Genomic DNA, 23,614 nt, shown 5'->3' on the forward strand with positions numbered 1-23,614 from the left:
CTAGAGAAATCTTAAGATCTTTCTGCTACTACACAAATAATTCCCCTGCCTCTACTCCCAGGGAAGTGCAAAGGCCACGTGAAGATTCATCCCCTCTTTCCCTCTCCCCCTTCCCAGCTTTTCAGGGCACTTCAGAGAATTCAGTGTACAAGAATAACCATGTTCTTCAGCAGACTCCTTTATTGAGTCAAAATAACTGATTCCACACATTTCATCGCAGAATCTTCCTTTTATCCTCTAATTATGAAGCAGTGCCCAATGAAATTAAAGCAGCGTGCTCGTAAATATTTTCAGGCACAAATGAAGAAGAAAGCCAGCTGAGTAATTTGGTTAGAAGGGAGGGAAAATTATCCCAGACCTTCTGTATTCTTTAGTTACAAGTGATGAGACCGTTTTTATTTGGGTAGTTTTACACAATAAATTTTTAAGAGTAGTTGTTTAAGTACATCTAAAGGTTAAACCTTCAAGCAGCTAATCTGTATGTAAGAAGAAGTAACTGTCAAATACTTAACCTTTTACAGATTAAAACTGTCTGCCTAACAGATGTGAAATCATCATTGTTGTAATTGTTATAAGTAGATATCTGAGCATTTTCTGGAGATAGATCTTTTTTTTTTGAGCAGTAATTTTATGCCCCAGGTCACTTGCGTGTTCATGGCTGTGATAAAACCACTGCCTTCCAAGAGAAGTTATATGCCAGGACTTTATAACTGCTACACTGGTTTCCAGCACCAAAGTTATTGGTTGTAACAGGCCGTTTTAAATTATTATAAAATGAACTTGTATGGTGAATGGAAATGTTTTTATTTTTCAGTTGCTGTAAGTGGTTGTATAAGTGAATTTTCACAATGTTACGGTTGGGGTACAGGAAGAGAAAAGGTTCCAACGTCTGATTAACTGTAAATGTTACTATAAAATATTGATTTTTGACAACATTTGATAGACATATTCTAATTCATTAGAATATGTCTAAAATGCCATTACCTCATGATTATCAGTTTTAAGTATTAAGGATATAAGAGAAAAATGTTTCTACTATGGTAAGTGAGCATGGAAACAGTATTTTTCCCATATGCTACTTACATATATCAGGGCAAAGTAGCTTGAAACCCTTCAGATACCACTAAGCAGACACAGGTTCCTACACAGGTTTACATTTAGGCCAGCGTCCTGCACCTAGACCAGGCATTTTCCTCTTCAGTCACAGTGAAATGTAATCATTAGACTATCCAGTAGAAAAGTTAGTTTATAAATCCAGTATATAACACTCAGACATACGGGGTTTGCGAGTATAGATTTTGGCTTGACCCTCATCACGCTTCTGAATATGCACTGGGAAAGCAAAGCTGTCTCGGACTGCGGTGCAGGTTTCACCCTCCTCTCCTCTTCAACTTTTTGTGGTTTTATATCATTTCAGTTGTAAATGCCAGAGGTCAGGACTCCTCTGGCATGAGATGCTGCAGTGGGTTCAGTGCAGACACAGCGAATGCCCTTCACAGGCTGCAGCTGCCTCCCCCATCGCCCTGCCTAAAAGATCTCATTTACTCCCGCAGGAAATTTTCTGCAAGTACATACGTGTTTTGGGCTCCACACCAGATAATCAACCTGCACTTTTCTTTCCATCTAACAAGTAATTATGGTTTTGAAACAAGAAATATTTTTTTTTTTCTTAAATTTCTTTTTAGCCCGGATCTGTTGCACAGTTTGATATGTCCTGCATGATCAGCAGGGCTTCTTGAGGAAGCAAAGCATCAGACAGTGGTGTCTCCCCATCATCTGCTCCCTCTTCCCTGGCTATTACTTTGAACCTGCTAATCGATTTCAACCAAATCTGACAGAGGTTTCAAAAAAAGGTCCCCCTGAAAATCAGCAGCTGTTTACGCAGTGCTAATAACTTGGTCTTTTATCCGTGCCAGCCAATGGCAGCCAGCTGTCCATCAGCATGCAAGCATCCTTCAGCTCAGGCACAGTTCTGAAACCACCCCAGCTGCTGGTGTTTTGTCCCCAGGTCAACGGAGCCCAAGGGAGACGCAATCACTGGCAAAGGCTTTATGCAGTGGGCCTGATGGGTTACAAGACACAAAACTACAGTCTAGTTTTGGTAATTCCACTGCTAAGGGAAGCTTTTTTCCCCTACCTAGATGAGTGATATAGTAGTAGTAGTAGTAGTAGTAGTAGTAGTAGTAATAATAATAATAATAATAATAATAATAATAATAATAATGATAATCTGAGTTCTAACAATTGCCAGACCCTATAAGTATTCAGCGCCTATTCACTGAAGACAGAAAAAATGAGGTTTTGAAGCACAACAAAAATGCCAATGAGAACATACTCTCTTGTAATGTACTCTGCAAATGACCCCTCGCACCTCTACTCGTCTGAAAGGGAGATGCAAAAGTTGGTGCATCACCACCATCCATACGAGAGGTCACTTCCAGGACACAATGAAGCAATATGAACTGACCTGCACTTTGCTTCGCTGCAGTTTCCGTACAAGTTTATTTGTGAGCTGAACTTGAGCAGAGAATGCCAGCTGTGCCATATTGTAAAGTGGATTTGTCATGTGGATTTATCCATACTTTGTCCATTAAGTCACCCTTGGGAACGAGCACTAGTTAGAATTCTCTGATAGATGTGAAGGGTTTCTATACAGACAAGGCGGGGGGCGGGGAAAGGAATGCAGTGATTCCAAGAGACTGGAGGGAAAAAAAGAGACGTATTATTAGCACATCGAAAGGCATCTGAAATATAAATTATTTGAAAGCACATAACTTTATATATCCTGTTAATTACATGGTTAATATTATGGAATCTGACAACTCCCCATAGACACCAGGACTATTGATGAGTTCCATTTAATGTTAGAAATTTCTCTCTTCTTGTGCAGAATTACCTCTTTAACCTCTTTCAGTCCAATAAATTCACATTAAAATGTGACCAGGAGTGACAACCTTGGGAGAGGACTAACCTCTCCCTCTATCATGTCATTTTAGCCTCAGTCTCAAATTGGTACAGCACTCCCATAGCTATTAGCTCAGCTCTTCTCCTGCCTCCTGAGTAGATGAAGCAGTATGTCTAATTAATTTACAATCCTTAAGTACAAAGGTAGCTATCAGCAAAACTACATTAAAATCGAACTACCAATAAGGTAATTGTAAAATCATAATTTTCCGGGATGTTTTCACTAAATACCATCTTAGCTTTGTAGCTGAATGTTTTCCAAAGTCTAGCCTTACAGCTATGTGAAAGTCAAATATTTCATACATTATAGTATATGTCGCTCCACAGGAAAAAAAATACAGATACTCTTTAATACAATGAAATGCAATTTAAAGCCAAGTCAATAAGATACTAACCTCTTATCCTCAAATGAGGGCTACGTTATACATCATGGGTTAGAAGTTAAAAATGAAGAGAATGGTTCTTGCCACTCATAATTCAAAGACTGTTGTCAAAAGCTTTCTGTTCATAGAAATGCTATTGGTTTTACTCAGCTGGCAAAAACTGTGCAGTATTTTAAGCAGCTCAGACAGATAGCTTTTTTAGCTATACAGTCCAGAGCCAATTTTTCCTGAACAGCATAAGGACCTGATTTTGCTAATGTATACATGTTGCACTGTACCCGGTTCCAGAGACAACCGGCATCCATGAGTGCAGACAGGGGTCTAGGGAGGATACACACTAACAGCCATGTTCCCTATTTTGCTTTGTACTCAGAGACACTAGACACAACCAGCAAAAAAAAAGATTGCTGCACTGAGAAGCCCTCTGACAGCACAAAAGCTCTGCTGCTGCCCAGCTCCCTACCTGCTTCTCACTGATGAGAAAATACTGAATATTATGGGTGGGAGATGAGTGGCACACTGCAGCACAGCAGCAATGGGCAAGATTCTCCACTGGGCTCCAGTCACCCCCATGAAACTCTCGTTTTTGCCAGGGTCAAACAGCTGATGGACATGTAGGGCAACGAACCTGCAGGCAGCCATCCTCTCCTCCCTGGCTTGAGCCCAAGGAGAACAGAGATGAGGTGTAAAATTTGAAACCCCTTCACTCTTCTATTTTCTCTGCTTGCCAGACAAGTGGTGCTTGCCAGCCTCAGGAAGGGTATGAGGAGCCTTTTTTTTTTTTTCTCCTTCCCCTGAATAAAACACTTTCTGTAACCATGCAGAGTCAGGGCAGCAGGAGAGGAGCTCAGCTCATTTGCTCTGAGGAGCTGTCAGCATCTTCCTTAAAGAGCACAGGCTGACAGCCTCTCTAAGGCAGTTACATGGTGGCCTGGCCTTAAGTAACCCTCCTTCCTACATTCGGGCCAGATATGAGGAAGAAATTTTTTACAATGGGGATGGTGAAACGCTGGCCCAGGTTGCCCAGAGAGGTGGGAGATGCCCCATCCCTGGACACATTCCAGGCCAGGCTGGACGGGGCTCTGAGCAACCTCATCTAGTTGCAGATGTCCCTGCTCACTGCAGGAGGGTTTGGACTAGATGACCTTTGAAAGTCCCTTCCAACCCAAATTAGTCCACGATTCTATGATTTACCACATTCCTACTTTCCATCACACACAAGGACTTCTGTACACTGCATCCTCCTTTTCCCTTGTGGCCACATTTGATAGCCACAACATAGTCCTAGACTTGGCCCTAGCCCTTTGTGGTTGATGGAGCTTATGTAAAAGACTGATAGAGGGAGCATAAAGCTGGATGAGCTAGAGACTTTGCTGTGACAGCCCAGAGGTGGTTGCAGAGGAACAGAGGAAGCCTTAGGTGTGAAATGTCATACTGTTTGCTCAGTATTGTTTGGTGTGAGTGGCCCTGTAGAATGAGCAACTGCAACAGGAACGGATAAAGATGTTTTAGCTGACAGGAACAGAACAGGATGCTTATTTGTCCCCATCTTCTTTCTGGAAGGAAATTATCTGCTACTGCTAATGCTGAAATCTGTGCATCATGCTCATGTCTGCACCAGGTTGTAGAGTATGACGGAAGTTACCAATTACAGATAAAGGCTATCTTCAAAATTTGGATGGAAACTGCTGATTATGACTGCTCTACCATATAGTGGCACTTCTCATTCTTATAAGAAATTTGGTGCGGGGCTTTACATTAGCTATATTTTAAATCTATACAAGCGGGTACAGTTAAATAACTGCACATATGTGTGTAATTTTCCACATACCAATGCCAGCACCCTGCAGACTGTACAGCAGGCTACTCATTTTACATCCTCATGTATTTTGCTCACTCACATATAGGCAAGCCCGTAGTCACTGATATTCTTTAGAAATCTGACCTGCTCTCTACTGGGAATTATTATAGGTCTCACCAGAAAATGCTGAATAGAGGATAGTTCTTGCATGAGAGCATGAGGACACGCATGCCTTTACCCTTATGCGCTGCACATGCCATTTCCCCAGGCACATACCTGGCAGGTGCAATCCAGACCTTCATTTGTCACTCAGACACCAGTAATGGGCTCACCAGAAATACTCTAAATAGATTAGATTAGATGAGAATTATCTTCTGTCTTTTTAGACCCCCTTGGCATTAACAACAAAACTGGGTATATTTTCCAGGCAAACATGCTTTCTCTGAAAAACTAAAAGATAGGACAAATGTTCCTGTCTCCTCTGAAGTAATGTTTACCGGTCCTCACTAGCGAGAAGCTGCTGGCTTCAGTTAATCTGGTGGGGTAACATTAAACTTAATAAATGTAATGACATTAAGATCTAAACCTCCTTCTTAAAGACCTGGGTACAGAGATGAGCTGCACAGCTGGGTGCAGAGTTAGACACACAGCTCCCAAAATGGATCTTACACTGCTGCGTTGTGTGCCAAAGCTCCCCTTACCGAGAATGGGGAGAAACGGATACCCAACAACCAGCTTCTCAACACTCAGAGGCTATGCTGGGAGACAAACCCTGTGTCTGTCCAAGGAAAATGTCAGAGAGAACTTGTGGGTTTTGCTGTGATTAGATTCCACCATGAAATCAGCATGAGTCCCACCCCTGTGCCCTCTTGGGCATTTAGGTCAAACAAAAGGGGCACACCTTTTCAAAGAAAACCAAAGGACACAGCCATGCACACTAGTTTGCAAACATCCTCACGATCAAAACGCTAGCATAAAATGGGAAGCCCAGATCCAAGTCTCTCTCCAGCATGGGGTTCACATCCATAGATTCAGTCTCAAGGAACATGCCCTGTTTATCTGGCCAAAGGCTTTTCTGAGTGACAAGCCCTTCACCACCCTTCCTGGAGCTTGACCCCAGTAGGGATGTAGGAATGGAAGGACCATGGGACCAGGAAGAAACATGCAGTTGGGAAGGGGAAGACCTGACTTCCCTGGGTGCCATTGTCCCAAAGCTGTGTAATGTGTGGCATGCAAGCAGCACAGTGTTTGGCCACAGGGTATCTCGAAATTCTCCAGGCCCTTGTGTATGGGGCTAACAAGACTGCCAGTCCTAACATTGTCTCTAGGCATGTGCACTAGCAAAGCTGGAGACATGTCTAAGTGTGTTTCTGCCAGAAAACGAGGGCATCTTGTGTGTCTAGTTTGGGTTGTGTGGGGTTTCTGAGTTTTCATTTGCTGAATTAATTCTGCCTAACCTGTGCACGTTTCTGGGGTTTCTAATCTGCTAAATTAGTTCTGCCTAATCTGCACACGTAAACCACTATGTTGCACCTCACTTAAGAGCTGTGAAGGCTCAAGTAAGAATCTGCTTTTGTGGCACACAACCAGCTAAATTAATCTCCTGGCATAAACTTGCACCGTTTGGTTCAACGTACAAAATCAAAATCTAGTCTCCAAATAACTCAGAGGAATTTCTGGCTGATATGGCAATCTTTAGGCATATTAAATGACAGACATAATGAAAGTGATTTTTGGTAGTTTAGAAAAATAGGCAGCTAGTAAGCTAGTACTGCATTCAGCTTGCAAACTATGTATGTCTCTAGTTTGCTAAGAAGCATCCTTTGTGGATTACTTGCTGTACTTTGACCTTCCAGAGCTGCTTGCATTTTCTTTATACTGGAGACCTAAGATACTTCTGCCTCGTTAGTCTGTACTCCCCATAAGCAATAACACTATGTCTCTTGCCTCAACTGACTGACTTTCTCAGTAATCACACACCTTAGATTACAGACTCCAGGTTTAGATACATCACTGTATGAAGTGCTGTACAATGAGCAACCCACTGACTTTCTGTCATGCTTAGAAAACACAGTCTCACAGATAAGTCTGTTTCCACCCCTCTCTTTTTAAGCCTCCCAGGTGCCTGTGCCCACAAAAAATGGTTCATCTGGCCCTCATCCTCCAGGAAGCATGTGTACATAGCACAGCGAGGCAGAGATCTCCAGGATAACAAAGACTGAAGCGGAGCTTCACGTATAGCACCATGCAGCCCTATAGGCTTTGGATAAGGAGAAGCATAACTTTACTCACATGATGCTGAGCCCAAAATAGTTAGTCTTTCCTTCGGAAAAAAAAATGGGGCAAAACTGAGGAACACAGATGTTGTTGCCTATGAACACAGCTGAACTGCTTATAGACCTACTGATGTGGCATTCAGTGTGACTGGTGCCAAATATCACAGAGCATCACTTGAGGTAAATACAGTCCCAGTGTTAATAATAATAACAATAATATCATTTGATTTTATCATCATCCCATGTATTTTTGTAATGTCTTTCAATGCATCTGGCCCATATCAACTGTATGGTAATTGAGTGTTGTCAGTAAAATTATGTAAAATTAATTTTGACACCCTCTCTCTGAAGTGTCTGTTCTGTTCTTCTGTGTCCTTGGAATGAAATGTTTTGATACTAGCAATTTTCTTCAGAGAAAATAGCTCCCCAAGCTCCTGTTGCTACCCCTCTAGCTGCAATACTGCTGAATGTGTCTTATCCAGGCTCTACCTCATTCTCTGATTTCTGCTTAACAAGTCCACAGTTATTTTCAAAGATCTTCTTCTATGTGTTGCCATTATTAAGAGAAGGTCAGTTTCTGTTCACTTGAGTAAAAACAAGACCGATGCTAATTTTCTGGGGTTAAAACCACGTATCATACACAAAGAAAAGCATCAAGTATACCCTTTACCTATCCGGAAAAAGACCAATATCACAAGTACTAAAGACCTGATGCAAACATGTCCCATACTTAGTTGCATTATTTTTGCTTGATTGCTGAGAGCTGAATCTTTGCAAGTCGATCATATTCATGAATGTGTCATGCCTCACTCTGTCATTGTACCAGAGACTCATTAAAGATCTACTCAAAGCTTCCTTCCTAATTTATATTACTTCTGTGAGTTGCTTTGATTTGAGAAATCTCTTTTGCAAAAAGAAAGCTGTCCATTGTTTGGACTCTAAAAGGAAATGTAGGTGTTTAATTGGTGGATGTGGTTTTCATTATACTTTCCATCTCCACCGCAAGCGTTCTTCATGAATTGTGACAAGTCTGTTGGCAGCCTGCTGCATCAGACTGGAGGTAGCTGACTTGATAAGCATGTTGCCCAGATGAAGGAAAACATGAATTCCCTCCAAGTTTGCTCAGAATTGCTAATTAGCTTAAAGGCAGTGTCCTGAATTGGCATAGAAAACCACTGTGTGAAAGTCCTAGGGAGATGTGGGATTATTAACTCGATAAGGTCTAGTAATACCTCAAACACTTTCTGTTTTATTGAAAACACGCTAGCATCTTTGCTCGGAATAGACTACTTATTTAAACACAAGTGCAGTGATTTACAATCCAGTGAAGTCCCCAGCTACATTTCTATGCAGCCCATATCATGATGGTAAAGAAAGCTCATTTGCCAGTGAAAGTAAATGTTTTCATTTCTACAAAATCAGTCACACAGTCTTACAGGGCTGAGGTACTTTCCCTCTCAAATAAATGCAGAGGTGGGAGTAAAGGAAGCGCTGATCTGGTCAGACCTGTGATCCTCTTCTGCTGTTTCTCACTGGGGCTTGTTCCTGATCCCACTCAGACCAAAAAATTTCCAAAACTTTGTGCTTACACTTGGCATTTCCAATGGCCAAGTGGTGAGGAAGCATTTCCAATAGGCAACTTGCATGTGGTGACCCTGTTTTCCACCATATGGAAATACTTTGTGCCAAGCCAGTTGGCCTACAAGGCAGAGAGCAACCCTTGGCCCATTTTAGTATCTTCACCATGGCCTGAAGTTCACCACTCTAAGTTCACATCCTCGAAGGTGGGAGGAGAATACACAGTCACAGCATGGGACTATCAGGATCCGATTTCTCCCTGCCTGAGGCACTCTGATCTCCATCACCCTCAGGAAGGTTCTCACACATTCACACTTCTTAAGCTAAAGCCCTACAAAAATAAGCGTTTAGTGCAAATTTAGAGGGTACTCAGGATGCTGATGCCCTAAAGTGGTAACCAAGAGCATTCACCTGACATACACAAAACCTTCTTGCAAAGAACCTGGAGAACAGACTTGAACTAGTAAGAACTTGAGGTATAATTCACAAAAAAATCGCCTAAATTTACAGAAAGAACACTTTTATGAGTGGGGGTTGTTTTTATTTTCAGGGTGATTTTGTGGCTTGAGTGAGCACAGGCACAATGAAAAATGATGCTCAAGCATCTCCCATATGTCCCACTCCCCCTAGACATGCCCTGGGAATGCTGACATGAAAATAGAAAGTCAGCAGTTTTTACCAGGACTCCCAGGCAAGTCAGTCACGGTGGAAGCCTGACATTCAGAAGACCTGGAAAACGGCCAGTATGCACACAGCATGTCCATCCTGTATATGCTTGCATTCAGGTGCATCAGATTTATTATGCATGTGTAGATCATCTGATTTATTGCCGTGGTTTATCACCAGGTGCAGCAGGCCAGCAACATATTCAGAATATGTTGGATTTACTGCACGTACATGGGACATCTGCAAGCACAAACAATCGCCTTTCCTACTGAGCCTTCCTAGGAGGAAATACAGGAACCATACTCAAACTTCTGGATTCACTTTGGTTCTGTACTTGTCTGCAGGCAGAGACACAATTCTGGGATAACATAAATGCAACTACTTTAGCATACTTGTAGAGAGTATTTGTGAGAAAACGCGTTTGTACTTTTTGCTTCTCAAGAGGGAACAGCAAGTGGATTAGGGTGAACTAACAGCATTTCAATAGAGCTAGCCTGTTTCTCTACCACAAAGCAGATACATTAGCACCTAATGAGTTATGATGACTTCAGCTTTAACAGATGAGTTTTCTTCCACCAACCAAATTATAGTATAAGCACCACTGAAATTTTATTAGCTGGTTTTGCATGTGAATATGAGCTGAGGAAAGGAAAACTCTTGAGTTACATGTTTGTTCAAAAAATCAGAATTCCGTTTTCTTTAAGGCTTCCAGTGAGAGGTATGTTTCCAAGTCATTTCTGAAAATGGGAATTAGGATATATTTGACTGGTGGTGTGGGTGCCAAGACTCACCCTGATCTGAAGCAGCAGCACTGGAGTAGTACTCCATACTAGTACTCTAATAGGTATATTTAATTAATTCCCATTGGTGCCTCACGTATTCTGATGAGGTGCTGGAGTGCCTTGAAGAATACCTAATAGTTATCAGCGTTTCAGTACGCGGAGCCCTGAGGAGTCTCACACCTCACTGATTGTGGAAGGGTTCCCAAGTAAGACAGAGGTTACCTACATCTCCGAGTATAGCCCCAGAGAGCTCTCCCACACTCCTGCAACTCTTCATCATGTACCATCCCTCCTGGTCCTACCCTTCATTCACCCAGCCCATGGCTTTCTGCCCCCAGAACAATGTCTTGTGCTGCCACCACACAAGCACCTGGCTTCCCTGTTGTTCCAGCACCTGAATGTATTATCTTCAAACTGACTTTGCAGCAGCTGTATTGGAAATTCTGCAAGTTCTAGTATCACGTGCATGGAAGCGGTATTTCTCTGTGTCAGTTCATACTGACTGCTGAAGTGCACTCATTGTCTTTGATCTTGTATGACCTCAGGCTCCAACATTCCCACGAGTAACTTCCTGGCACTGAGATACACCATCCCACATCAGGAAACCTGCAGATCTTTAACATATTGGGATTTTGGTGGCTTTGAACTACAATGCATTACTGACCGAGACTTAGCTTACTCATCTACTGAGATCTTTGGGCAAGGGCATTTTTTCTGCTGCTACACATACATCAGTTTGCACAACTGGACTTCATAGATGAGTGCCAGCTCCAGCTGGGATGCTGCAGTAAAGAGTATTTCCTAGGCAGGACTATGAGCCCCTTTTCTTAATAGCTCTTCACTAGTTCCCACTTTCCTCACTGTGATATCCCTTTGGGGCCTATCCCCATCATTATGAAAAGTCATTACCAAAAGCTATTACAAAAAGGCTGACTCTAGTCTTCTTTTGGCCCATTAGAGCAATTCACTTTCCAAGTTCCAAACTAACACCTTCAGGGTATCCCTGTGCTGTCACTCATGTTTGGGAGGAGTCCTCATAAACATGCACCAAATTGCTCCATTGTTCTTTTTGAGGTTCTTGCAAAGAAAGTTCTGTTTTTTCCCAATCATGCTCACACTCAAACATCTGGCACCAGTTTTCTGTGATCACTGTTTGGATGATTAAAATACTGTCTTTTCTTTCTGACCAGTTTTGCTTTTATCCATCATATTCTTTTGTCTTTCAATTTGTCTGCAAAGTTTTTGGTCCTATGACTGCTTCTTTGTCCCATTTCTGAACAGCACCTAGTGCAGCAAACCTAGGTCCCTACTTACCAATGGTGATGCACATGAATAACAACAGCAACTGGCAGAAGGGTAAAATATCATTGCTGCCACCCTCTCCAGGAGTCAATGCAGAGCACTCGCCATTCCAGTCCATCAGTGAAATCTGGTTATGATGTGAACAGGAGGATTTTCACTATTGTTTCTATTGGGGTAAAGAGGTAAGTAGTTTCCTTTTCTGGGAAACCTTCACTGCAGTTTAATTTCAAATCACCCATATTCCAGAACTAACTGCAATTTTCATTATTTGACTATTTTCCTTCCTCTTTTTAAGCCATATGATAATTCATTCCTTTCTTTCTTTTCTTTTTTTTTTTTTTTTTAATCTATAGGTTACTTTGCTGTGTGCAAGTGTGTCACAGAAGTCATTTTTCTAGTTACTCTGACAAACCTGACATCTTGCAGCTGTTACACATCTTGTTTCAATTACCTCTCTAGATAAAAAGAATTCTTAAAGCCCAAAGGCTGCAGATGGCTTCCTGGTGAGGGGTTAACCCCAGCTTCATCTTAAAGCTTTTTTGGGGGTCCCTTTTCTCAGGCTGCTCTCTTCAGTCTCCTTCGCTTATGCCCTTCTAATTTTGCTATATCTCCCTCACTCTAAGATCCATTCCTCTTTGGACATCGGCAGGAGAGGACCTAGAGCATGACCATGCATCCCTGCCTCTTTCCCACTCAAACGTGCCTGAAGGGAAGCGAAGTATCTGTCTCTTGAACCTTATCTCCACATTTCTTGCAGGCTGCTTACAGCAGGGCACAGCTGAACGAGCACAAATCAGTGGATTGACAACTCAGACCACCACTAATCCCTAATAAATCCTGGCTTGTCCCACAGACTTGGGAAGCTCTTGATAACTGCTGACGCTCTCGACAACTGGTGATGCTCTCAGTATCTGGCAAACCACTTGTGTCTAATTGGGTACCCTGAGATATTTACACTGTGCTTAATGGTTACAGAAGAGATTGATCACCCCATTCTTGGTATCTATCCAAAAAGGGTATATAAAATCCTTTGATCTTGCTAAGGCAGCAAAACATGTCTAACCATCAGTTATGTAAAGGTGGTTGTTATTAATTTGAATACTGCACAGAGAGGAAAGAACAGAAGTACCATATAATGAGATATATTAAGACTACAAAAGAATTAAGTGAAGCTGTTATGTTATGAATCATGATTTTATTGTTCAGCAGTCAGCTCTTGATGTAATTCAGATAATAATGAATGGGCTAATTCCTTCCACCTTTATTCAGGCAAAACTTCCATTGACTTCAAAGAGAAAGTTGTCCAAGTCAGAACTAGAGACTGCTGCATCTATCCCATTATTTGCAAATGCTTTTCTGAATATAAAGTGTTCCTTTATAATGGGCTATCACCAATAACAATAACATTTACATAATATAGACTTCTTACATAAATGTCTTTCATGTTCAAAAAAAGACTTTTTATTTTTATTGCAAACTGCCACATTAAAAGTTCTTTCACAAACCCTAATATTTATTAAAGTATAGGGACATGCAGACTTTCTTAGTGTACCATTTGGATCATTTTTCCTTCTGTTAAATATTTCTCGTTTCATTTTACCATATTTTTTTTTTCCTCAGGAGAATGTGTTACTTGTTGATTATCAGCAAAGAGATGATTTATCACTGCAAATATTTCTCTTTATCATAGAAAACAGAGTGCCAGAAATGGGAAAATGTGCTAAGCTTTCTTATATTTTAACAGATGCTAGGAGTATTTGAGGAAACAAAGGAATAGATAGTCTTACATCACTATTTCTCTCACTATGTAGTTCTACCTATAAGTTAACACCCTCTATAACGTTTCAAATTGCTACTTTTAAGTAATTCTTACAAGTGATGGCTCAAAACTTGAAAAATGTGCCTAGGTGTAATACTATCTGTTTTGATCAAGGGAGGACTCCTCAGGTTTTTGACAAAAACACATTTTTTTTTCTCTGATTATAAAGTATGCACTTCCATCTGGAACTTGTGTTGATATTGTGAATCTTAATGCCTCAGAAAAGCACACAGAACAATGGACAGGCGCTACTCGATTGTTTTAAATTGAAATTAATTAATTATGAAACAGCTGCAATAGTCTAAATTACTTATTTCCCGTTTCAGTGAAAATGAATTTACAGGCATTTGCAAAGCATACAAAAACAGAGACAAGAAAGTCTGTAAGAAGGGAAGTCATGTAGAATTGTCTATGATCTGTATTTCAAGAAAGTAAATAATTAATAGCTCCAAGGAAGCATATTAGAGATTCCTCTTTCCATTATACAGTCACATTGAGCAGTGAAATAATGCCTTAAATCTCAACAACAAATGCAGTACAGAACTCAGTAGAGTTTACCTTTTCAGATAATCATGTTTTCAGCTGAAAACAGTGATTTTTTTCACATTACAACCAGACTGTGGCTTGAAAGAAGCTTTTCAGTCATTTAGTCAAGACAGATGAGCAATGAGTGCTAGAAAAGCTACCAAGGCATCAAAAGATCTACAGTCAAGGCCATTAAAGAATAGCTAATCTGCTCTAGTTCTAATTCTCCGCTAATGGGTTTCCTTAAATGTGCTTTACATCAGCTGTAATTAGTTCAAGATATTGCTACTTATATACTTCTAAGAACAACAACAGAAAAGGTTGCATTTCTACCACATCGTACGTAATCATGTTCACGCAGCCATGCATGCAAGCTAGTAAGTTCTTGTGCGGTGTGAAGCCTTGAAGAGTGTTGTAAAGAGATACTTTGCCTTGATCTACAAAGGCCAGCACGAATCCAGCAGCAACAGCATTTATCTATGCTTTCCTTTGTTGGGGTTATCTCAATGCCATTTCACCTCAGATGTTGCAGAATCAACTGTACTAAATGTCCAGGGATACATGAAGCCACATGTATTGGAAATACACACATTTTTGCTACCAATTTTATGGGTTTGGAACAGATTTTCATAGCTGGTGGCAATGACAAAAAAGAACCCAAGCCCAAAACCCTTGTCACTTTTATGATAGAGCACGGCTGGGCTTTGAAGGGATTCACTCCTTCTTGGAAAAAGGTTCTTTTATCAGGGAGTGCAGACAAATGACTTGGGAGAAACGTATGAACCTGTGGCCCTTTTGGACCCACCTACCCAGTGGGAGGGGCTGGCCACAAGCACACTGGGGTACCCAAACACACAAGGTAACGTGGTTATACTCGTTCAGATTGGTTGGGATCATGGTGGTTTCCTTGCAGGGAGCCTGAGTAAATTACTAGCACACCATCACCCTTTGTAGCAAGAAATTCTCGACAGTCTTCAGGCCTCACCACAAACAACTTGTAACATTAATTTACTCTTTAAACTGGTGGCATTTAGTTAACTCAAGGTCATTGTCCTGCAGAAAATGTTACACTCTCCTTGCCAAACGCAAATGAAGAAATGCATGCTTAGCTTTTATTGTTACTTTGTCCTTTAAAAAGAGTCAATGACATGACAGGTTACCTCCCTGACTACTTCAGAAACAAAAAAAAATTTAAAAAGTGTCTTGTATTGGATGCACATCAATATAATTATCTTCACCAGAGTATTTCTGTCAAGAAACTTTGTTTTTTTCTGGACTGAGGTTCAACTATCTACCACACTTGCTATTCTATGACAAAGAAGAATAAAAACATTAAAATCGCATCATTCTCTCCCAAAATTGACAGACCTGAGAGATGAGCCCTCCTGGTCAATCAGAAGCAGTCAGTAACAGAAAGAATCAACTTTCTCTTGGTGCATCACTAGGAGGCAGACACTACTTAGCAACATCGGAACAAAAGCTAAACCCCCACAGAGGAGGTTTAGGATATCTGCCAACACCTGTCCATCAGAGCAGGCTCCCTAAAACCTTCACAGTGACCAAAGCAAAGGTGGCAAGCATAGAAACAAGGAGATGAATGGTAGGAGAAACCACTGCTGGGATAGCTTCTGAACCTGAACCCTACAATTGTATACTTCACCAATGCTTCTTCCTCCTGATACATCTGTCTGTCCTATTTACATTTTTCGTACCATCGTAGGTCATCGTAATACCGTGGCACCTAGCCTGCACCGTCATGGAAATGCATGCACTAGGAAGGCCACCAGTTTTTCCCTAATGGATTTTAAAACTGATACATGCAATAAGAAGTGATCACAGCTCAAAGCAATCAAAACATACCCAGTGTAAGAAGACACCACCTTCATCTTCTATTTGTCCATTCCTGCCATTCAGTCAAATGAGGCTGAGTCACAAAGGACTCTTTCTTTGGTCCAAAACATATGAAAATAACCACATGGAAAGACTGGGTTACATTAAGAAGTTGTGCACCTTTGTCAGATAAAACCCTCTTGTTTCTAGTTTTAAGTACTTACAGTTGTGGATCATGTTTATTGAGAAACACAACACAGCAGCAAAAAGCTTCTCAGCAAAGATTTCTGGTCCCTTCTGCATAATTTTAAGTGTTTCCTGACTGCTGAGACCACCACTGCTGCATTGGAACTAATTTATTTTTTAAAAAATACATAAAGGATCTCTGAGGATAAGTTTAAATTGCATTCCTATTGTCATATTTCCCAAGATACATTGTAACCAGGTCCTTGGTACATGTATGCAGGTTAAAATCTTCCTAAGAGGATAAAATGCAGTCATCTTAAGTCACTAACACTACTTTTTGTTTCCTTAAAGTATTAGGAAAGCTGAGATACCAAACTGTAAGAGAGGAACACAAGTTATGCATTTTTACCTTTGAAAAAACATAGAAAATGTTTAGCACAGAATATTAATAATTGTCATCATGCTAATTTAACTGTTGCTAAAGTTCGTTCACTCTTTCTCCTAAATATAAATTTGTACTTGCCCACAAATTCTTCAGAAATTATATAGATTATTACCTGAATATTAAACTATCAGCGTCCATTTTTGCTCTCCTGGGGCCTTAAGTTGCACCAGCAAGCACAACCAGTGCCTTAACATTGATTTTAAGAGACAGAAGGCCAGTGAGTAGCCCCACTAGTAATGATGTGAACACGGTGGGTTTGGCTGGAGCAGGGACCGGGCAGCTCCCCCAGCCGCAAATCCAGCCCCCCGCAGTGGCACCAAAATGGTAATTCCCTTCCCCAGCAGGACAAGGTTTACGAAGAAGCAGTCTTATTCAAAACCAAGAAAGCTTGGTTACAGCCTTCCCTTTTCCTCCTTTCAGCTGTTCACAAATAACTCGTGGTTCTCCACTGGGATTAGCCTTACAGCTAAGCAGCCCGTAGACATGGGAACTTCACACAAGTTTCCTAGAAAAGGCCATCTTTGTGAAATCTCGTTTTGTGAGGATGTCACTTCAAAGCTACAACTTGATCAATTTGTTAGATGAGACACCACCTCACACAGAATTTAACCTCCCTGTTTTCTAGTTGTATCAGTTTTTTTTCATTTCTATTTATTTTACTCTATTACTCTTATTGTTAATAAAGTTATAACCAGACTTAAAGGTATTTCTGAACATACACTGCAGATAATTGCTGGAACATGTTTTATCAATGCTTTGTTGTTTCCAAGTCATGAATTTGATGCAAATGGATTAATTTGTTATATGAGGTTAAAAATCTTGCAATTAAACAGTTGTTTTTTCTAATGAGAGAGTTGTGGAGTTCAGCATGATGTTATTGCTAATACATGGATGACAAGATGTTCTCACAGCCAGTATTTTTTCTATGTCTTTTTTTTTCCTTTCTTAATGGCCCATATTTCTCTTCCACTAGTTTTAAGAAACCTGGTGTTTTCCTCAAAATACTCACATAGAATGGGAAATACTAAATGCACCTCATGTCCTCTTCTGAATCCTTCTCCAGTAACTTAGCAAGGTTTCTGACTCTACTTCTGATAGCAAACATCCCGAGAGCAGCACAAATCTATAAGTCTGAGTGTTAGGAGGAAAGCCCAAAGGGCTGTTCTCCTCCTGCATCACCCTATTGAGCATGGGTGCTCAAACAGTCCTCAGGGAGGAGATCAAAGCACATTCACTGTCCTACTGGTATATTAAAATGTCATTTATCAGACAAAAACAAAGCAGAAGTTTTAAAAAATAATTGTTCTTTAAAAAGGCAACTGTGTACTGCACATCAGAGGTGATGGTCCAGATCCTCATCTGGTATAAACTGGCAAAGCCTCTGGACTCGGTGGAGACTTAAACCAAATGAGGAGGATGTGGCACATTACACTCAGCAAATGAGCACTCACATAGCACGACAGATGTATTTTTGAAATATTACTGTTCAGTTGATGTTTATAAAGTGTTATAATCATGAAAAGCTTGATTTTCTTATTATTTATAATGTTTAGTACATACAATTTGTTCAGCACTATAAGAAAAAAAGCCTCAAACAATAAAAGTAATTCCTGACCCAAAGGGCTTCCAGACTGAAAAACAGGCATCAGGAAGAGAGAACATGCTGTGAAAGCAAGAGAAGGGAACAGTCTATAGTTATTACTCATGTTATTGTTCGCTCACAACTTATAATCATCACAGAAAGAGCAAATTTTTAGATGGGAACTCAAAGAGGGGTAGGTGGTAATTGTGAGTTGACACTGGGAGGAAAGATAAAGTGGGAAACACCACAAAGGAAGAAATGAGACCAATAGGACTTCAAGAAACACTTGTAGAAAGAGGCCAAGAGCTGAAACGAGAGGAGTAAGGGACAAAGTCCAAGACACGGGATGGAATAGAGTTGTAAAAGAAACAGGAGATAAAAGAAGACACTACTTATTTATTTTGTGAGAAGGAGGTATTTTTGCTGAGTATTGTCTTAAAAGGGGTAAGTTGGTCCAGTCTCTAACCCTACTGAATGGTGTGAGTGACACCTCTCCTCTGAGAATAACTGCTTACTGTTATCTGAAAATAAGCATCTTGCTTTTCTGCTTTGACTGAAGAAGCATTTGTAGAATTAGCTTTCTAAAACTGTCCCAGTAAACCCTGTGCAACATGAGAAAAAAATCTTGACTTACACAAATAAAAAATGTAGTGACTAAAAGCTAGACAACCTGGGATCAAGAAGTTACAAAAGGTTCATTTATAAGACTGCTGGATGTCTGGCCACTTTTTGTTAATAGCAACTTCCAAACAAAACTCTCATTGACTTCAAATGGAGCAGGAACAGACCCAAAGATAGCAAATGAACTAGTAATTCAATACATGGTCTGTAAAACACACTGGGCCACCTTACACTGTGGCATTTGATATTGATCTCAACTTGGAAGCTGTACAGCTATACATTTTTTACATGACTATCCAACCCCTACAAAACTGATGCTAACTGAAAATATCCAGAAGTATCAGATAAGTAGCAAATAAACCTATTAGATACTTGGCTTCTTCTACCTAAACAAACACTGTTATGTTTGTGGCTAACAAACATACTACACTCAAAATTATTTTCTTGTTTGGAACAACACAGTAAGTGGTCTAATAAATTTGCTAATTGTTTTTAATGAACAGGAAACAAACGCAGCCTACGCATGTTTCTTACAAAAGCATGTGAGGAGAGCCTTTCCTAAGTGGTCTTCACCAGAGCTATCACTGTGCCTAAAGCCAAACATAGCATTAAGAACCTGGCTGAATTTTGATCTAGATTTGTTAAATACGACAAACACCACCACAAATGCCTGTAATGCAGAACTAGTCCTGGAACTCCAATTACATCCTTTGGTCTGATCATTTACTGCTTTCCATCATGTGTAGCATGTTTCCTGCTGTACAAGAGGCATATAGATCACTTCTGAGATATACCATCTCTTTTTGTCTGGTGTAAACAAAGACAAAGCTATAAGGCACTGGAGAATCCACATCCTTGAGTCTGGACAAGTAAAACTACACATACAGCATACAAATAAATGCTTGGAGAAAGAAAAACAGGAGATGGGGCTGTGGTTCAAAGTCATGAGTGCCGTGTGTTCAGGATAACTGTTAGTGGTAACAACACAAGTTAAGCTGATCATCCCAGATGTTCAAAAAAAAAGCTTACCGAATAGGCATGAGTTTTGTTTATGCCACAGATTGGTATGTTTTCTTAAATTTTCTGTTTTGAGTTTGTACTCAGCTTTCACTATTTGAATTATAGTAGTTTTCTGGGAAGCAGAAGTATTATTGGCATCAATACAACCTGGAAAAACTGCTGTTTAGTAGAAAACAGCTCACAATACTCTCCCATTGCAGTTTACTAATTAAATACTATCTTATAGCCATGACACAATATATTATTACATTTTCTATGCTACAGCACAGTAAAAGACATAGCGTGTATTGGAGAACAAATTCATTAATAGTATAAAAGTAACAATCAATGAGAATTGATTAGAATGCTGCTGTTCATCTGGAAATCTCTCTTCGTACCCTTCTGATTTTCCAAGAACATACTAAATAAAAAAGGCACTTTAGAACAGCACATTAATATTTAATTACTGCACTTTTAAGCAAAACGTTCACCAAATACTGCAAAAAGTGGGTTTTCAGTCATAAATTAAGTGCACAAATTGCCATTATGACTACATTCAAAAGAATAAAGAACAACATTCATTCTCGCTGCAGAGAAAATTAAGTTGCTTTAAGCGCTGCTCTTTGCCATAAAGTACTTCCTATCTGCGTGGTCTATTTTATATCCCTTTTTGGCAACAACTGCACTAATTTGAAGGCATCCTGACAAGCCTTTGGAGCTTAAAATCAACACACCAGCTTTGTTTCGGTCAGTTTAGCACAGTATCCAGCTCAGGCTTCTTGAGAACGTGCATAACCTGCCCATCACCATCGCCCTACCTGCGATGGGACTGACCGATGGCCCTTTGCCACAGCCGCTGCAGCACCGAGGTACCGCTGGCCTTCACGTCGGATTTTAGGAGCTTTCACAAAGCAAAAGTAAGTTTTTATTTAATACTGCTCATACGACTTCTCAAAATGACTATTTCATGACTATTTCAAACCATTTGCCAAAACGGCTGTTTCATTATAAACTTCCAGCTCGAGATCTCAGATACTTCAAGCAGAACCTAGTGCCCCAAAAGGGCACAAACACACAAGAGCAGACACCTGCAAACGCTCTGCTGCCCCGATGAGCTCCGCTGACAGCAGGTGGGGTCCCCTCACTAGGGACTGCTCTGGACATTTGGGGGTGCGACCCCTACAGAGGGGTGAGAGTTTAGCGGTGAGTGCAGGCTGGTCACTGCAGAGCAGCTTTTAATGTGCTATTTGAAGCCTTTCTGTTGAACCTTCTAAACTGCAACGACTACAGAGGAAAACAAACAACAAGTTCTGTGAAAACACAAGCTCACTTGTAACACAAATACAGACGTTTTTAAGCAAGTAATTTAGCTGCAAAATGGTTGATGTCTTTTTGGACCCGTACAGGAGCTTTATGGCAACCACAGTCATTTAAAAGTGGGTCCACAACATTCGAAAAGCATGCTAAAAAGGTTACAAAATTGAGCAATTGCCAGACACAGCCTAAAGCCCCAGCTTTCCAGAGTTACATTGTTAGGTTTTCAAACTCAGTATTAACTCGAATACCAAGCTTGCAGAACAGAGTAATGAACAGCACACTTTTGTTGGGAAAAGAGAATTCCTTGAAGTTTGTCTTCATTCAAGGAGAAAGGGAAAAGTATTTGAATGTGTGAAAGTATTATTTCTCTCATGCTTGCTTAATATATATAAAAAAAAAATACACCAACCAACCAAACAAACAAACAAAACCCACCCAATGTGTAATTTAATTGTAAAATTGTGCATATGGACTGAAAACTTAAAATCAGGCCAGAGATAAATGTTATGGTTTGCACATAAACTGAATATTGGTATTTATAATTGAAACGAGGACATAACCTTAACTTGTGTCACAGGCAAAAACACTGTAATTAAAAACTTTTATGGAGTAATAACTAATTTTGTATTATATGCGCTCTTTAAAGTTCCCATCGCAATATAAAAGTTTTATTAGGCTGGATGTTATCAATGTATGCATTTCTAAGCATTATGCAGTGCAAGCTGTTCTCATCATCCTGAGGTCTTTTGTAAGAAGAGGCTCAACTAATGGGACTCGCTGGTCCAGCTTATTTTGTTACACCTGCCACCGATGAGATAAGCCAGCACTTTCAAACATGCACCGTACTATCAGAAGATATAGATTATCTTACACGTTAAAAAAAAATAATAATAATGCACACCGTTAACTAATGTCAGACAAAAGTAATCTCAGCACCCCAAACTACCGATCTAGCCACCTGGACGCAAACTGCCACGGCTGTCCCGGCTGCCCGCAGGCCCGCACCACGGCTGAGCGCACCCAGTCCGACGGGGGAAGGCACACACCGACCGCCTGCCCACGGGTGGGAGCGGCGAGGCCCCGCGGCATCCCACCGTGAGGGGATCCGCCGGGATCGCGTCCCACCGCGGCGTCGCCCCGGGGGTCCCGGAGCTGCCCGGGGGCACCTCCCCGCACACCGGGTGGCCTCGGCGGCGACCGCCACGGAGCGCGTCCCCACCGCTAACCCCGGCCGTACCCCCCGAGCCAAGCCTGGCCGGGCCGGCGGCGGGGAGCGGCGGCCGCTCGAGGGCGGCGTGACTCCCGCAGCAAACTCCGGGACTTGGCAGCGGCAGAGGCTTGAGGAGGGTGGTGCGTGGCGGGGGAGGGAGGGCAGCGCTTCCCACCTCCAGCCGCTAATGACATTTCTAGAAATTGTTTCCCCTCCTCCCTGGCAGCTCCGCATCCGCCGCCGGAGAGGGCATGGACGGGGGTGCGCCGGGGAGGTCAAGGGCATGCAAGGCGCGGGGGGGGGGGAACGGCAGAAGAGTGCAGCGGAGAGGGGCGTCAGGAGTGCGGGGGCAATAAAGGCGGCCGGAGGGCAGTTGCGGGGCAATGGGGGTTGTGTGAATGGGGCGTGCAGGAGGGACGGGGGATGAGCTCCGGGAGCGCAGCCCGGCGTGCCAGTGGCGTGTAAACATAGAGAATTACTGGGGGGGGTTAAGCCAGTGCAAGAGACCCCCTCAGCCAAATACTACATTCACCTCTCGGACCCACTCTGGCAGCCAGGGGAGGGGGTCATCCTTCCCTCTGCCCCTCCTGGGCCAGCAATGCTGGGAGAGCAAGTGCCAGGGAAGACACCTCCCGGGGTACTGCACCCTCTCTTGCTAATGCACCCGCCGCCCCATCTATTGCACCCCCGAGCCACTGCACCCCTCTTCTTGCACACCCAAAATTATTACACTTCAAATTATCGCACCCCTCCAGGTAAGTGCACACCCAACGCGAATTATTGCACACCCCTAATCATTGCACATCCCTCAGTTATTGCACCCCCTTCACTTATTGCACACCCCCCGTTATAGCACTCCTGCAGGTCCTGCCACTCCGCCCCCGCGGCTGCTGCCCCCTGCGCCCGGGGGGAGGCAGAGGCACCACTCACCACAGAGAGTCCAGGTCCCACTCCTGAAGGAGAGCGAAGTCGAAGCTGTCCATGGTGAGCGATGTCAGCGCCGCCGCGCTGCAACCACACAGCGTCCGGGGCGCATCTTAACTGCACCGCGGGCAGGGCGAGGGCGCGGAGCACCCCCGGCGCCGCCGCCGGCCCCTCTCCGCAAACGCGCGGGCGGGGACGGACCCTCCACCACCACCTTCCCGCCCTAGAAAAAAGAAAAGCAACCCCCGCAAAAAAAGACCCCGTGCCACCGCTCGTTTGCAAGCGGCTCGGCTGGGCTCGGCTCGGCTGGGCTCGGCTCGGCCGCCGCCGCCGCGCTCCGCTCCCGCCCCGCTCCCCCGCGCCTCCTCCCTCCCCTCTGCGCGCCGAGAGCGCGGTCGAGGCGG

General features: G+C 42.3%; 1 protein-coding gene across 1 annotated transcript in view; it reads right to left on the bottom strand.

The window, feature by feature from the left end:
- Positions 1-23,269, bottom strand: part of AFF3 (ALF transcription elongation factor 3) — a gene marked incomplete at both ends in the record, with an annotated part of 326,580 nt that extends 303,311 nt beyond the window's left edge. Inside the window, one exon of the mRNA XM_080347050.1 lies at positions 23,217-23,269. Coding sequence (XP_080203176.1) covers positions 23,217-23,269 — 53 coding nt within the window. The remainder of the gene's footprint in view (positions 1-23,216) is intronic.
- Between the last annotated feature and the right edge of the window lie 345 nt (positions 23,270-23,614).

This window comes from Nesoenas mayeri, assembly GCF_963082525.1.
Source record: "Nesoenas mayeri genome assembly, chromosome: 1".
Classification (NCBI taxonomy): Eukaryota; Metazoa; Chordata; class Aves; order Columbiformes; family Columbidae; genus Nesoenas; species Nesoenas mayeri.